The sequence below is a fragment of the Toxotes jaculatrix genome, chromosome 11 (genome assembly GCF_017976425.1).
Source record: "Toxotes jaculatrix isolate fToxJac2 chromosome 11, fToxJac2.pri, whole genome shotgun sequence".
Taxonomy (NCBI): Eukaryota; Metazoa; Chordata; class Actinopteri; family Toxotidae; genus Toxotes; species Toxotes jaculatrix.
The window spans coordinates 12,566,401-12,583,132 of NC_054404.1; the positions used below are offsets into that span (position 1 = coordinate 12,566,401).

At 39.7% G+C, this 16,732-nt stretch overlaps 1 protein-coding gene across 1 annotated transcript in view; it reads left to right on the forward strand.

The window, feature by feature from the left end:
• Window positions 1–3,115: 3,115 nt before the first annotated feature.
• hpse2 (heparanase 2) overlaps window positions 3,116–16,732 on the forward strand; it is a 53,056-nt gene continuing 39,439 nt past the window's right edge. The window contains exons 1-3 of the mRNA XM_041049732.1: window positions 3,116–3,455; window positions 6,337–6,491; window positions 7,502–7,663. Coding sequence (XP_040905666.1) covers window positions 3,175–3,455; window positions 6,337–6,491; window positions 7,502–7,663 — 598 coding nt within the window. The 5' untranslated portion in view covers window positions 3,116–3,174. The remainder of the gene's footprint in view (window positions 3,456–6,336; window positions 6,492–7,501; window positions 7,664–16,732) is intronic.

The window sequence follows — 16,732 nt, forward strand, 5'->3', positions numbered from 1 at the left end:
TGTAACTTTTAAGAAAATTGCCGGAGAATTTTTGCTTTTAAAAAATCTGCGATTTTTCCTCGTATGTTTGACATTTCTGTCGATGGATAAACTAAGATATATGGATGATAGCATTAATAACTGAAACACACAGGAGATGGACAAACAAAACTTAAAGAAAGACAATAGTTCGTTTCTACACGAAAATCACTCAAGATGATGAACAGAACATTTCTATGTGTTTGGCTAAACTTGTTTCCTTTCAGGAAGGTTTTTTTTTAAAACCCTCATAGTTTGTTCTTCTGAGTAAATTCAGCCCTGGACTTATTTGGGAGTTTTGGGATTTCCCCATCACAACTCCACAGTGATAGCTTGTTGTTATTTCAGTGCCTAAATTATATAATAGAATTACTAAAATATGCGCGTGTCCCGGAAGTAAAAGAAAAAAAAAATCAGAGTAAATTATAGATTTAATTAATAATAATAACAATAACCATTCGCTAAAGAAAACGGTTTGAAGTTCAGCCACAGTAGAAGCAGCTTAGTCTAAGAGTCCCCTGTGGACTGAGTAATTTTCTCCTGAATTAGTGCTGGAGCTTCACCTTCAAATGATGAACCTAGACATGTCAGGGGCATAATTATACTCCTTCGAAAAACTCATTTATTAAAACCCTCTTTAGTACCGGATTACGTTTTCCCACCGTTTCACGCGAATAAGAAGATTTTCGCTAAATCAAATAATTTTATTCAAAACAGACAGTTGGAATACATTACTGCCTATACCCTAAAATTATCAGTTTAAAACTATGGGTCTCAACTATGTTCAGTCAGATCTTGTGCCGTGGAGCCGAGTGTGTGTTTGGGGAGAGTCATTGTTTTCATCTGAGCCTCACATTTGTCCCAAAACACACACACACACACACACACACACACACACACACACACACACACACACACACACACACACACACACACACACACACACACACACACACACACACAACATTTTAATTTCAACAGTTCCTCCATGAATGTCGGTCACTAAAAGAGGTCATCCATGTAAAGCTGCAACATTCACGGCAAAACAATATATAGAATATAGTACAAAAGTCGATAGAAAAGTTCTAAACACACTTAAAACAGAAAATCGCACAGACACACTTTTAATTTAACCTTTGAAATATTTTATAATTATCCTAATGTTTCGTTAGGGTAAAGTTTCTGTTTACTTTTCTTAGAAAAACATCCCCCCAAACATTATAACTATGACACGTCGGATATCCCATAACACAGTTTAACATTTAAGAGCTAATTCCAGAACTCTTAGCCAATGGTTAAATACCTTTCAACTGAAAACAAAAACTTTGCTTATATTGAAACCACATGTTAACTGCGGCGTCTACCTGCGCCAAAATGACAACATGAAGCAGCAGATACTGTACATGTCGGTTTCATCTTCGCATCACCACGGCGTTACAAAAGTGTATTTGACACTCAGGAGTGACCTCCAAGCCGCACACATACCTTTTCATGTTCAGCTGGAGAATTAGTCCACAGAATAATCTTCGCAGATGTCTCATTAAATACAGCCTGCTGGATTCTTTTAATACGTTTAATAGGAACCTTTCGTGCGTAAAACCTGAAACGTTAACACCTTGGATAATTTTGCTGTTTAATATATTCCTGAGCGGTTGATGCGACGCCGGGATTACAGGATTAAACCGTTCTTCACTCATTACATTTTCCTCACATGTAGTTGGCTGCTCATCTGCGAGACAGCAGTGACCTTAAACGACCACCTCTCGCCACATTGACCGCCTGAGGAGACGTTGGACTCTGGAGGAGTCAAAATAGACAGCACTTTGTTTGGTGCGTTTCTTGCTCGCTAATGCAACAAGAACATCTGGAGTGAAAAGTCATATAAAGAGTTTATAGGTGAGTTCCATGTGTAGAAACTTAAATCCCAAATTGGTTTTGAATGTTTTTGAAAAGGGGCCAAAACGTTCATGTTGCCATCTTCACATGTCACTGGTCTTAAAAAATGTGCAGTCAATCAGTGGTTTGTCAAAACAACTTAAGCTTCTACAGCACCCACGAACATGAAATATCCTGATGACAAGGTTGTGTCTTTTCTTGTTTTGAAGCCGGACTCCTTTTGTTCTCTTGAAATGTGTAGCCTGGAGATTCTTTAAGGCCTAACACAAATTTGCTGTTGGAACATTTAATTTACGTGCTGTGTGGTGTTGAAAATGGAGAAAACGATGACCTTCAGTCGGTGATCACCTCTCGGGATGATGTGCATTTGAGTTTTCGCCACAGAAATGAATTTATAGCGGCTAAATCTGAGTTTAGGTGACTTTACCCTTAACTCCATCCCCCGACAGGCCTTTGCGCAGGCTTTAAATGCGTCACAAACATGTCCTAGAGTTTATTTTTTTCATATGAGAGTATTATATGTTTTATTTTCAAACATGTTTTTCATCAAGTGAATAATAATCCTCCCATTAATTATAGATTCTTATCTGTACAAAGGGAATAATCGGTGCGTCAGCCAACGTGGCGCGCTCGTTTTTCAAGCCACAAAGTCTTCTCTTCGACATCATAATGAACTAATAACATGTAAACATACGCAGCCACTTGTTGATACTGAGCACTCTGCGGGTGTCTCTTTATTTCTGGATTCAACTTAGCTTTTCTACAAAATTATATTTCGATTGTTGTAGCATTTCACGCATGATTTAAGAAAGATGTTGATGATTGATTTCACCAGAAAACACTAGTAAATCTTCAGAATTTTGGAGACAATACACCCTAGCCTCCTAAGAGTAAATTGTTTCCCACATGAGCTGAGAAAACTACTTTTGAGCAGTTTGTACTCATACCTCAGAGAACCTAAGAGGGGCGGTGCTGCCTCCTCTCCTCCTCCCTACTTCTGGCTCTCACAACCGGGAAGGCTGGCTCGGGGCGTGCGATCTGGTGAGCAGCTCCCAAAAAAAATACTCAAAGGGGCGGGGGGCAGAGGGGGTGAGACAGCTAGACAGGAAGACAGATCCAGATCGATGAGACCGAGGTAAAGAACCACCATCGAACTTCGCGGCAGCAAAGTTTGTTTGGTTGTTTTTTTCCACCCTTTTTTTCTTCTCATCTTTAAATCTCATTACGCGCACTGATCCCCCTGCTCTCCAAACCAAGAAGATGCCCAAACCCTCACCGTGCGTGTTCCCATGGTCCTCCCTGTGGCTGGCATCTTTGGCTACTTTGGTGGTGCAGTCTGTGCTCTCTTCCTCCTACTCTTCTTCTTCTTCCTCCACATATCAGAGACCTGCTGCCGGTGGGAAGCGACCGGGCTTTATGGAGAGGACGCTGGTTCTCCTGGATGTCAACACCCGCAGTCCGATCAGAGTCCTCAACGACAACTTCCTTTCTTTGCAGCTGGACCCCTCGATCATCAAAGACGGTTGGCTGGACTTTCTGAGGTACCCAAGAGCTTTTTCTGTTTACCAATAACTCAGATCTGTATCGCTGTTCACCTCTAAAATGTTTGGCGGTTCTTTTATTTATTACGCACACAGCCACGTTGTCTAAATTGTCATGGAGTGAGCCAGCACGTTTCCTCCTCTATCAGGGCACTGAGTGGTCCAATAATCCACATTACTGAATGGTTTTCATCGAGACTGGCAAAGCCCAGACCTTTCAGATAATTTAATCAGGCAGTATTGCGAGTGAATGGTTGGTTAAAATGCTATTCATTCTTGGTTTATTGCTGGTACTGTTCAGATTGTACACAGTGCGCCTTTAACAGTGGAAAAATGTGTGCCCCCATACCCGTCTAGTCTACAATGCAGAATGTAAGTTTCACAAGTAATTAAATCTAGTTTTGAGGTTTTATTTTTTTCCCTTAAAACCACAAAAAATAATCTAATTTCCCTTGAGTCCAATGCCAAGCATATTGTTTCAATATTTTCTTTTTAAATCCAGGGTAATATTATGTCTGACATTCATTCATTTTTGTGACTTTTCACTTCAGTGCATTTCCCACAACAGTAAAAATTTCACTAGAGACGCAGAGTATAGACTATAACTGGCACATGTTTGTGGACCATGGATTATGAAACATGACATTTTAAAATACAAAAACTTGGCTCACAACATTGTCAAGACTTAGGACTGGTCAGGTGCTGGATTGGATTTAATAGTATCAGTGACATTGTTTGGTTTAGAATCTAAAACACTCTGTGTTATTGTCACAGACGGGCAAATATGATCTACAGAGCAAAACATGACATAGTTTTCTACAGTACATTTCAAAAACTGGAAACTATTTACTGCCAAAAAGTGAGTAGACCTTATTTTACTCTGCGTGTGCCTCATTCTTCCCCTGATAACGTTGTACTATAAATATACGAAGAACATTTTGAATTTTCAGTTCCATCACATCGTGTACGATTCCTTTTCATCATTACTCTCTTTGACATAACCTCCTTTACAACTTTATTCTGGGTTCTTTCTTTATTAGTCTTTTTATAACTAATATACCATGCTGTAAATGTACATACATGTGCTTTCATCTGCAACAATTTGAGTAGAGGCTGATTAGGCTGAAATAACCTGAACAACAAACGGTCTGTAGTGTAGTCTACTGGCCTGCTGGCTGTGACTTTTTACATCTTTCGTCATTTCATTGTGCGGTGCTTAAGCTGACTGCCACGTAGACTGTAATGAAAATTTCTGCGGTTCACAGCAAAATAAAAGTTTTCCATGCACTTGTATTCATTTTTTTTAAACATTCGAACTTCATATGAACTAGATATGAACTTTTCTAGAGTCACCTACGACTAAATTGCTATTTTTTCCCTGTTGCATTCAGGGTGTTTCAGTATATACAGTATAATAGTAGTGAAGTATTAAGTGTTTTATTAATTACACTACTGGTCAAAAGTTTTAGAACTAACCAGTTTCTCCAGTTTTTATTTGAAAGTTTAGCAGTTCAAGTCCAGTGAAGCATAAAAAAAGTTTTCGTCACCGAAAACTGGAAAATCATGTAAATCTCATAGAAACAGGCCTTTTTCAGGGATTAAGAAACTGGTTAACTTACAGTTTATCTGTGGCAGTGGAAGTAAATGAATCCTTGAAAGTTAATGCTATTAATTTCTACAGGTGCCCCAGCTATTGTTGATGACTTAAAAACCCTCTGTCTGTACAAAGGCAGAGTTGGAACAATCTGTGTTACTAACTACACCCTGTGATGCAGTATTAGGACAGTACTGCTCTGGAGGAAGTACTGTACTCTATGTTACAGCCAGAATGATGAGGGGAAAAAAAGCAAGTAACAAAGGAAGACTTAACAGTTTGGTCAGGGCTTCATCCTACAGCAAGTTTATGACCCAGAACAGTAGAAGAAAAAAGAACCAGACAGTGGCTTCATATGATGAAGACCAGCACAGTCTGTGGGATTTGGGTTTCGGATGACCTGGACCGAGGGTGAAAGCAAAGCAAACTACAAGTTACACATTTGTGGGAACTTCTGCAACAATGTTGGAAATAACTTTATGTGATTTCCATTGTAGGAGGCGCACAAGGAGTGTGTTCAGAAACTGGATGAGTTAAAAAAAAAAATTTAGGATTCAAGATTCCATGTTTCCTTTTCAACATTCTTTATAGTTTGTTCTATCTGTTCACTGATACACTACACTATGTAAATTTCAGTAACTAGAAAAATGGAGGTGCTCTAAAACTTCTGACTCGGAGTGTGTATGTTATATGAAAGCACAAAAAAAGAAAAAAGAAAAAGTAGCCCATGGCAGCTAAAAACGAAAGCAGCGGCTACAGATTTTTGAGGAAATTCCCTCATTTCATGTCTTTGTATGTAGTGAACTTATTCGAATTTAAATTAGTAGAGAGTAAAACCGTCCATCCTCTAAACATTACATCTGTGTGTTGTTTTAATCCTTCGTTCCCCAGGTAATTCTGTACCTGCTGTGGCAGCTTCCTAATGCTTTTTCCACCGGATGACAGATGTTGAAATCGCTGTTTCTTGGGCCCGTTGATGTCAAGGAGAAAAACAGGGCAGATGTTTTATGATCAGGCCTGTTGTGCTTTTACAGCCACAACAAAGCTAAATAATATATATTTTTGTATCCATCTGCTTTAGGTGATCTTTAAAAATATATATATTTGGAGAACAGATCTGAAATAAAATAAAATAAACTTAACAGTTTTCACGCTTTCTGCTCTTCGCAAACATGTCCGTGATTATAAAACACAAGCTGCACACGCAGTAGCACACAGTTGTGAGTGTGTGATTAATATTTCTTCATTGAGACTTTTCCTTTTGTCTTGTGTGTGTGTGTCCCGCAGCTCCAAGCGGCTCGTGACCCTGGCGCGCGGCCTGTCGCCTGCCTTCCTGCGTTTTGGTGGAAAGCGGACAGACTTCCTGCAGTTCAACAACCAGAAGAACCTCGCTAAGTTCAGAGGCCCGGGGCCGGACTACTACCTGAAGAACTACGAAGACGGTGATTAGACACGACGTTTCTGTCTTCGTTTCATCTACCTGCCGGCGTGTGTTTGTGACGGATTTTTACTGGATGCGTAGGCGTGTGGTCCCTCGTCTGTCCGTGTTTTTCCCTCTCTGTGTGAACAGTCAGGCGCACACCGAGTACATTTTAGTGCAGAATTAAACTTTCCCTTTAAAGGTTACGTTGTTTACTTGTTTTACACAGCATCAGTTTCCTTGTAAGACACAACAAGTTGCGGGTTTATCAGGTAAAACCTAATGCGACTATTTCGGCCCTGCCGTAAATCCCGTCTTCATGAAGGTTATAATGTTTGGCATTAATTAAAACTGTTTTAGAGCGGTGCTTCCAGCATTTAGTCTACTCTCACTAAATGTTGTGGACACAATATGAGAAACAGCTCTCAGTGGAACACAGTAAACTAAGAAAAAAGTAACTAACATTTATTTATATAGCAGTTTTCACAGACATGAGTCACAATGTGCTTTACAGATCCACATAAAAAGGTGCAAGCCTAAGATCAGAAATGCATGTGTATAAATCGCTGTATACAATAAATACATACAATGTAATTGCACCACCAATAACTTTTTAAAAGTTTATACAAAAACTCAACATTAAAACCTTCATGAAATTAGGACTTATTGTGGGACTCTTGTCTTAGACTGCTTTAGTTCAGATAGGTGTGCCATCTAAGTGTTTATATAGCACTAAGGATGTTGTTTTTGTAACATGGTGTCTAGATTGGTGTTGGCCTACTTTTCAACTGCATGTGCATATAAAAATAATCAGTTACAATTACTACTGACGTTCTGTATTATGTATTATTCTGTATGTTTTTGGTTTCAACACGTGAAGAACATGGAAGTTTAAAACAAACTGAACAACCAAGTGTATTTAACTTGTGATACATATTAATCTTTAATCAAAATAGCAATATGAGTATGATATTCTCTGACAACAAAAATAATCAAGCCGTATTCACTTCTTCCATCGGTGCTGGCTTGCAGATATAGTGCGCAGTGACATTGCACTGGACAAACAGAAGGGCTGCAAACTGGCCAGCCACCCTGACATAATGCTGGAGCTGCAGAGGGAGAAGGCTGCCACCACACAGCTCGTCCTGCTGAAAGAGCAACTGTCCAACATCTACAGCAACATTACAATAACAGGTAGGAGATCACACACACACACACACACACAGACTCACACGTGTACACCAAAAATTGTATTTTTTTGGCATGTACTCACATCCTAAGAAACATATTGTCCATGTTGACATAGTATAGTTTGGACTTTGTGTATCATGCACATGCATATGTGCACGTGCATGCGTGCACTCACACAAGGTTCAAAGCATGCCAATGTAAACCATCAGCTTTCAGAATGACAAATGTAATTTGTAAAGGAGGAATGTGGGGATGGATAGAGGGGTGCAGCAGCAGAGGCTAGTAAACAGAGCACTGACATTTTCACTGGTAACAGTTAACTCAGCCTGACCGCAGGAGGAACTCTGGAGTCCTGATTTTGGGTGGGCTGCATTTCTTATCTGTTACTGTGATTGACTGGGATGGAAATGAGGGACTGCAGGAGAAGAGAGTAAATGAGACATTTGTCTGTTAAAATTACCACAGTTGTGGGAATTGTCCACAAACCAGGGCTTAGCAATGTGTTGCCTAAAAAGACAGTGTTATTGTCAGAATTGATCACTTAACACTGTCTGTCTGTGTTTCTTTTTATAGAGCTTGGAATTAAAAGTTAAAAGTCAAGTGAAAGAAGTAATAGAAACTACAAGAAGTGTATTTAGCATAAAACAGTCTTTAACTTTTGCTGACCAACGCAAAATAGAGCAACAGCAGTGAAACAATACATACTATTCAAGACTTGAATCCTCTTTTGCCTTCCCATACTGAAGCACTGTGTGTGCTCTATAGCATCTTGAAACACAAGACAGTGGGTGGGGAGGGCTTTTTGTTCCAAATTAAAGTACCACCCAGAAAGTGAGTTGTGAACTTGGGTATTGACCAGCAACCCAATCAAAGAGAATAAAGAAATGTGGATGTACACAGCCCTGTGTTCACTGTAGATCCAGACAAATATAAAATGTTTGGCCATGCATTTTGAAAAGGCTTTGATAAATTACAGAAATCAAAGAATCCAAATTTACGTCAAGTGAACCCAGTTCAGTGTGTCACTAAATCGTTTGATCCTTAGACAAACAGAAGCAGTGGCCTCGCACGAGTGGGTCTGAAATGTGCTCCCCTACATGGAGCGGAGTGACCGTCTGTGAGTTGCCGTGTGAGTGATTGAATCGGATGTGAACAACATGTATCAGCTGAGTATTTTCAGATACTCTTAAGTGAAACAGTCAAAACATGGACTTGTTGCATTTATCAAGGTAAGCAAATACATAAAAGAAGAATTTGGACCTGCTCACGTGCGGAGTCAGTTCACATGTTCAGGTCAGGAGTCATGTAGAGTAGCACCCTATTATTCATTCCGTACTGTTGTAAATGTGCACTAAAGCCCCCGCAGCCTTTTATTTTGCTGCCACAGGAACTTCAGGTTGTTCTGTGTAGGTCTCTGCAGTTTTCATCAATCAAATATGTTTTTGATCAAAGCTTCTGATCGCGATTGTAGTGATTTATTTTGGGTTGTTGTCAAACAGTGTTTACATGAACCCTAACAGTACAGGCAAACGCATTAGTAATGTGGATATGATGGCCATGCAGGTAGAAGCATGCAGTGCTCATTTCATCCAGCAGGAGCAGTCAGATAAGTACAGGAAATTATCTGACGTGACATCCACACTACAGTATTGACAGTATTGAAACTATATGTACAATGCTACAATAAGTGGAGTCCCAGACAATATCTAGAGTTACAATAATGAAATGATGTGCTGATATATTGCCCTGCCCTACATCATCATACTACGTTTATCTGAATTGTTGTATCTTGACAAAAAATAACCGTAAACTGACAAAACCACAGTCAAGACAACTAGCCTCTGTCTCACACATGTTATATAGTGCTAATGTCTCTCAAAATTAAGGCCACATTTCCCATAAACCCTGCTGCTTCCTGTCTCAAAGAGGATGTTGCCACTTGCTCACTTTGCTCTGTTGCAGCATGGAGGTCTGCAGAGGTCTGTCAGTCTTCTTGGTGATGGTGAACTAAAAATAAACACAGTAATGATTTACTGATGATAAAACATCCAAAGCTCCTTTAAGCATACTTTTGTGCAGACGGCATTGAAGTTCTAAAATCTAAATGTCATTATGAAACGTGACTTTTCAAGTGGGAATATAATGAAATATTATTTGAAAATATTGATGCAGTAAAATTTTGGATGTTATTTTCCTGCATAGTAGACATTTTTGCATCATTGTACTGATTGATTAGGGTCCCATGGAGGAGTTTGTCCTTTAAAATGTGAACTCTTGTAATGGTGTAATGGTTCCTATTAAGGGGTAGAAGTGGAGTGGAGAGACAGAGAGCGGCGGCGTGCTGTTTTTGAGCAGGTGCCATAGTTGTTATCAGCCTGGTTGGCGGGGAGGGGTGGGGGTGGGGGGACGAAGCCAAGCAGAAGGACTTTATTTACCCAAAGCTGATTTACTGTGAAGTGTTCTCACAGAAACTCTCGCTCTTCCGAGCAGAGACACAAGCTGCAGGTCTCCCCCTGGGGAATGTTGTTCAAAAGTCTGAAGGATATTTTTCAGAGGTTGTGAAAGTGGAGCTGCTGTTTTCTTTTGTTGCCTGTAGTGCAATGTAACTTACATTAAGTGTTTTTGTGGGGAAATAACTCAGCAGCATAAGCAATGATGACGCTGAGTTCTGTAAGGGTGAATATGTTTGCGTTATGGTCTCATTATTACACTCAGTTGAACTCCAAGTGTTGTGTAAACTAGGATCTGTGCAAAGATCTCTCATCTCTTTGGTGGAGAGCAACAGGGATACAGAGGCACTAGGCATTTGTTTAAATATGGTCTGGTAACAATCAGCCAAGATATGTGTGTGTGTGTGTGTGTGTGTGTGTGTGTGTGTGTGTGTGTGTGTGTGTGTGTGTGTGTGTGTGTGTGTGTGTGTGTGGGAAGGCAGGTGGTGTTTAAAGGACCTTTAACAGTCTTGCTCCATCCTTTTCCACTCACCACTGTCTGACCTTTGACCCAGGCTTGTTAGAGCTATCAATAATGGGGCCAGTCCGAGCTAGCGTGCACACACACATGCACGCACACACACATTCAGCAGGGGAATTAAGTTGAGAAAACACCCTGTGCTCAGACAAGGTCATGGTCAGCGTCGTCTCATGTCTCTCTGCAGAAATATATCCCTCCATCATGGATCACTTCTTCTTTTCTCTCTTCCTTTGCTTCCATCAGTTCCTCCTTCTCAACAACTTAACACCTCTCCCTCATGTTCTCTTTCATGTTTACTGTTAGTTTAGCTGTGTATATTGTGACTTCATGTGAAAGTCTTATGTTTATTTGATGCTTCAGAGAATGAGGCAATCAATCCGTTCAACTTGTGAACTCAAAGGCCTCGTCCGTGTGTTTAAGGCTCAAGGAATAAACACAACTGAATTTAGGAATTCCTATACTGTGTTATTCTTGTCGTCCAAGGCTGGCCCAGCAGTATTTGTGAACACAGACAAGAAGGAAACCTTCCCAAAACAGAGAAACTAGAGAAGCAAGAGTCAAACATAGGATGTTATCAGTTATAAGGTCTGCAGCTGCTTGTGAGACAGTGAATTGGAACCTTGTTTTGCTCTTTCTGTTGGAAGTATCAAGGGTTTCTCTTTATATGTTTTCTTTGATTTTCAAGAGATAGGGAACTTTGTGCAAGGGATACGTGATAACAGAAGAAGCTGCATCATAGTGCCTACGCAATGTGAAATGGTAGATAAAAGCTGATATACTGTATCTACATGAGTACACCTCATCAAGTAGCTGGACCTCTCTAACAGATGTACAGTAAGGAAAAAAAGAATAACTCATACTGATACAGTATGAGTTATTCATGACTTCTCATTTCACAAATCTGAAAGCATTGCCCTGTTCAACAAAGGAATTATGCATGTGAGAGTAAATGAAGCTGTACTTTAAATCAGTGTATTCACCCTGTGGAAATCAGGACACAGAGTAGCCAGTGCGACTGTGTGTTGCAAGGAGTCTTATCATTTTCAATAGAGGGTAATCAAACAAGGCTAACGGAGGGGAGCGGGAGGCTGGTTTTATACCGCACCATGTGATGCATGAGGACATACTTTTTATTAATAAGGTTAGAGGCATCAGATTAAAGAGCACAATTTTAATGGCGAATGAGTCAAAAGTTGGCTTCATGATCAGGCAGATGCTATGCAGCCTTACATCATGATTTAGACTCTCCTCTTTCTCCCTTTCTTAGTCTGATCTCACGTGTGTGGTATCAAGTGACATGAATGTTTACGGTGTCTAATCAGTTGTTTGGTTTAAGAAAACATTGCTGAGAGTACATCAGACACTAATACCTGAGCCCCTCTCTTTGAACTGACATAGAGGTACAGCAGTCACAGCCAGGAGCCTCTTATTGAGAGCTGCAGGCCTCCACTGAAAGGAAACATGAGAAGAACGGTAATATAGAAAAGACATAAGAGGTGTGAGGCTATAATAATGTAACTCTGCTTTTACAACAGATGTGTAAGTGCAGCAGAGAAAGGCCATTATTTTCAACTGAGGTAGTGGCTACGCACTCCTGAGCAGTTGCACAAGCCAGAGCGCTGATTTTCCACCACATTTAGTGTCCAAAATATGACTCAAATTTAACTTTGATGCCAAATGTGCTAACTCTCACAATGTGCATCCTGGAATTGACAGGAGGTGTATCACCACCATCCAAGTTGGCCGAATCTGCAGCTCACAGTGCTCGGTGGATGGGCATATAGCACGTCTGACCTTCATGCATGAGACGGGAGCTTGCATCTCATCACAGAGCTGCAATTAACCTTCACCTTTTTGTTAACCATTGACACAATCTTTCCATAACCCTAACCATAGTTTAAACATAGACCTTTTTTTTTTTTGGCGTGTCCACAGTTTTTCCCTAAATTGGACTACCTAGGTTGCCATGTGCTGATGTTGTAGAAAGATTGGATTTAAGGGTTGCTATTGGACGTTGTTACCAAACTGAGATTTTGCAGAATTGTCCAGTACTGATGTTCTTGGGTTGCTGCTTAGATGAGAATGTAAGAAAAGTTCATTTTGTTCTGAACTATTCTCTTATCCCACTGGACTTTGGATATAAATCTTACGAAGCATGGCAGAAAAATATCAAACAGTATAGGGATGCCAAGGGTGAAAATTAATAGCGTGATTGTTTAAATTCCTGTGCGGTTTGTAGCAACATTTCAATGTGCATAACTCCTACTGTAACACAATAGTGGAGAAAGACTGAAGTGAAATTCCTATCCCTGACAAAGAGCATTATGAGTCATTAAACAGGACATACAGAAAGGCAGGAGGTTAAAAATCTGGAAAGACAAACATTAGGAGCAGGCACAGAAAGGGGAATTTACTAAACATCTCTGAATGGCTTTAAAATGTTTTCATCAAAACAAACTGGCACAGCTGTCTATAGTCAGAGGGCCTCTAGTTATAATTCTCTGTTTTTACTCATTTGAAAATCAAAACATATTTTCTTGCAACAGTGGGAAACATGCTCCATCCTTCCTATTAGTTCTGCTATACGACTCCTCCTAGCCTTTTATCCACTCTTTCCTGAATCTGATGTTTAAACCTCTTTTGTAAGGCTCAAGTAGAATTGTTTCTGTAACATCTGCCTTATCTTTTTCTTCAAAATTCCCTCTGTGAATATGCGCACACATGCTCACTCACAAGGCGTGAATTGTAATGGATTCAGTTTTTGGTGTTGCAGATGCTTCAGTACCCGGTCCATTTCCAGCTCACTGCTAAATGCAGATTTATGAGTTTCTCCAGCCAAGTTTCACACTGTAACACTGCAGTACAGCCAGTTGCCGTGACGGCAGGAGAATGAATATAATCTTCTTTGATTTGTTGATATCTGTAATGATATTATTGGATATGAGCAGTCACTGTGGATCTTGGAAAGACCAGCGGTAAAACAAAGAAAACTAAAGGTTGTGTGTATGTTTTTACATATTCTGGATTGCCCAACTGTTTGCTTTAATGTACCATTAAAAGAAAAGGACTTGGAACCCCTCTGTGCTGTAACACCAACAATGCAGTGTTTCTACACAAATATACTAAGCTTTGGAACATCACCAGATCCATGTTGAGTAGCACTTACCAAACATTTATTCAGGCCTATTCAAAAGAGATTTTTCTACACAGTCCACCCAGTTAGGTGAAGTGAAATTAATATCCTAAGAAGGGGTATTTACCACATATTAGTCACTTTTATATGTTTGTTTTGAGGAGAGAGGTTTTGTATTCATTTCTCACCTCACAAATTACTGGTTAAATTTTTTTTTTTTTTTTTTTTAACTTTTAGCACGTTTGAAGTTCTCTGCTTCTTATTTTAACTGTGTTTGAATTAAGTTGGTGCTTTTTTAATTTGTTAAATAAAGAAAAGCTACTGCTTTTTGCTCTTGAGATGCAAAAGTCATGTAGATTCTTGACAGTTTTTACCACATTCATTTTGTTTTTCAACTTATTAATAATTGACAAAGAGGGAACATGACACACAGTAAGATGAGGAGGTCTGTGGTTGGATATGAACAGAGGTTGTTGGTACAAATAGCATCTTGGAGAACTGATTTAATACATACCTATAAAAGAATCAATGGGAGAAAACAAATTGAAATTTAAAATGACCTTTAAATGAGCTAGGGTCCTAATTCCTAATTGTCTTAGGATTTTGCTCGGTTTGGTTTTAGGATTTCATGGCAAATTATTTGAGGCATTGGACTAAACAATCCCAACAATCGGCACACTGATGATGATGTATTAGAACCAGACCAAAGAGTGTAATTTGCCAACAATGCTGCTGGCTTAAACCAGGGACAGCAAATTGAAATCTTGGCGTGTGGTGGTTGCATGGAACACCAAAGCCAATGGCTGTCTGAGTCTGGCCATTAGAGCCAAACCCGCCTGGCAGCTACTGAACAAATCCAGTGCTTTAATAAAAAAGAAAAAGAGAGATTTTTATTATAAACAATGGAGTTACGAAATTTGAACACTGAATCATGAGGAACTTCATCATTTGCACACTTGAGTGAATTTACTGCACTATATCATCTCATTAACTTAAATTGTATCTCATCTATTGATGTCTTTGTGTAAAACAAGACATGCTCCTTTGTTTTGTGGTTTGTTCAAAACTACCTCTGCCACTAAATTTCCCTGCAGCAAACGTTTAGTGACATACATTTGTGGTTTTCAAGGATTCAGTTCACTGTATTTGTCCTCTTGGCCACCATGTGCATCTTTTTAGCACAGTTATGTTTGAAGTTTTCAGTGTATCTCTAACAAGAATCATCCCTTAAATAACTCGTATAATTGGATTATTCATGTTCATTTACACAGAGGAAAGGTTTGGACCAAGTATTAAGCCCTGCAGCACACCCCTGTAACCACTAGAGATTCATACATGGAAGCTTTTTACAATGCAACGCCGAATAGTAGCTTCAGACAAAGGAGAAACTGTTAGAACATGAATACATTTAAAAATATAGCTGCAAGCTAGAATTTGCAGGTTTTAACCATTTTGCGTTCAGCAGAATGAAGCAGTTCAATCTTCCAGAATTAAAGCCGTGAGCAGCAATGGGCAGGTTTCACCTGTCAAGGAGGCATTTTTGTAGAAGCCATAAAGATGTATATCTGTGTGTCGCCCGATTAAAATCATATTTCTTGGGAAGCATTTGCACATAATTTCTAGTTATGGTGCCAGGTTTCATGTCTCTAGGTTGTTCCACCTCGCAGCAAATTGAGTGATGGCATAAGATGGCATCCAACTAAGCTTAAGAAAAGTCCAAGAGGCTTTTTCGTAGAGTGTACTGAATCATAGATATGAAGTCAGATATGAAGTCAATAGGACTCATGGTGTGGGTGTGGGGAGGCCTTTTAAATTTTTCACTTTTTTGACTTAATTGTAGCGCCAGCATTAGGTTGTTTGGGATCATATTTTTTGTGAAGCATTTTTGTATCATTTTGGTTCCAAGTTTCATGTCTCTAGCTCATTTCTAGGCCACGGCAAATTGAGCAAAGTCATAAAATGTCAGCTACAGATAATGATGAATAGACCAGGCTCATGTGCCCATGTGCACCAGTCAATATGGCTCTTTAAATTTTGGTTAAGTCCCCAGATCATCTGCACCAAAATTGGTGAAATTCTGCCCACTGGGTTTTGAGGTAAATATTTGTGGTGCCCCAAAATGTTTTGGTAGACCTATTTCCAAACATAGCCTGAAGATGTCTACTGAGATTTATGATAATTGGACAAATTGTCAGTGAGATATGGCCAGTTTCCTGCTAAGTTTCTCTTTTCGCTAAGTTTTGGTTGATGGCCGCCATGTTTTTGGATGCTGCTCATTTGTTGTAGAGTTGTGTCACTCAGTCCTGCAATGCTGTACAACAGTTTTGGTGTTGATACTGTTCTACCTCAGTTTGAGAACCTGTATGACATGACTTTATATCTTATGTGTTTGGCTGGTTTTATTACACTTTATTTTTTTCAGTCTTACCTGTTAGTTTACAGTTACAAGCAGTGATGTAAGCTCAGCGTGACAAACTCTTGATTGCCATATTGCCGTTTTTTTTCTTTACTCTTTCCATATGGCCTGCACAGATCCTGAAGTGTCTGTTTTTCCTTGATCGAAAGAATACCTAGAGTGTTTAAATCATGGATGGACATAACATGTGATTCCATGTGTTTGCAATATGCCCTGAGACAAGTGCCAGCAACCTGCAAACGAATGTCATTTTAATAGCCTGATGCATGGGAAATGTTTGAAAGCAGTCCTTCCTTTCCTATGATTGTTTGGCATGACATCCAACCTCCACATTTTTCCCCAGAACTCTAGAAAACATACGTTTTGTGTCAAATTTCAAATCATGGCACTGTGTTCTTTACTGCTCTGAGCTAGTTTGTACCAGTGCGGTGGACCTGTAGCAGGAATGCTGGTACGTCTCGAGTGTGTGTGTGTGTATGTGTCAGCTCCTTATGGGTCCAGATGAAGTTGTTATCCTGAGGGGAAACATGCCTCCTTCATTAACAGCGAGACA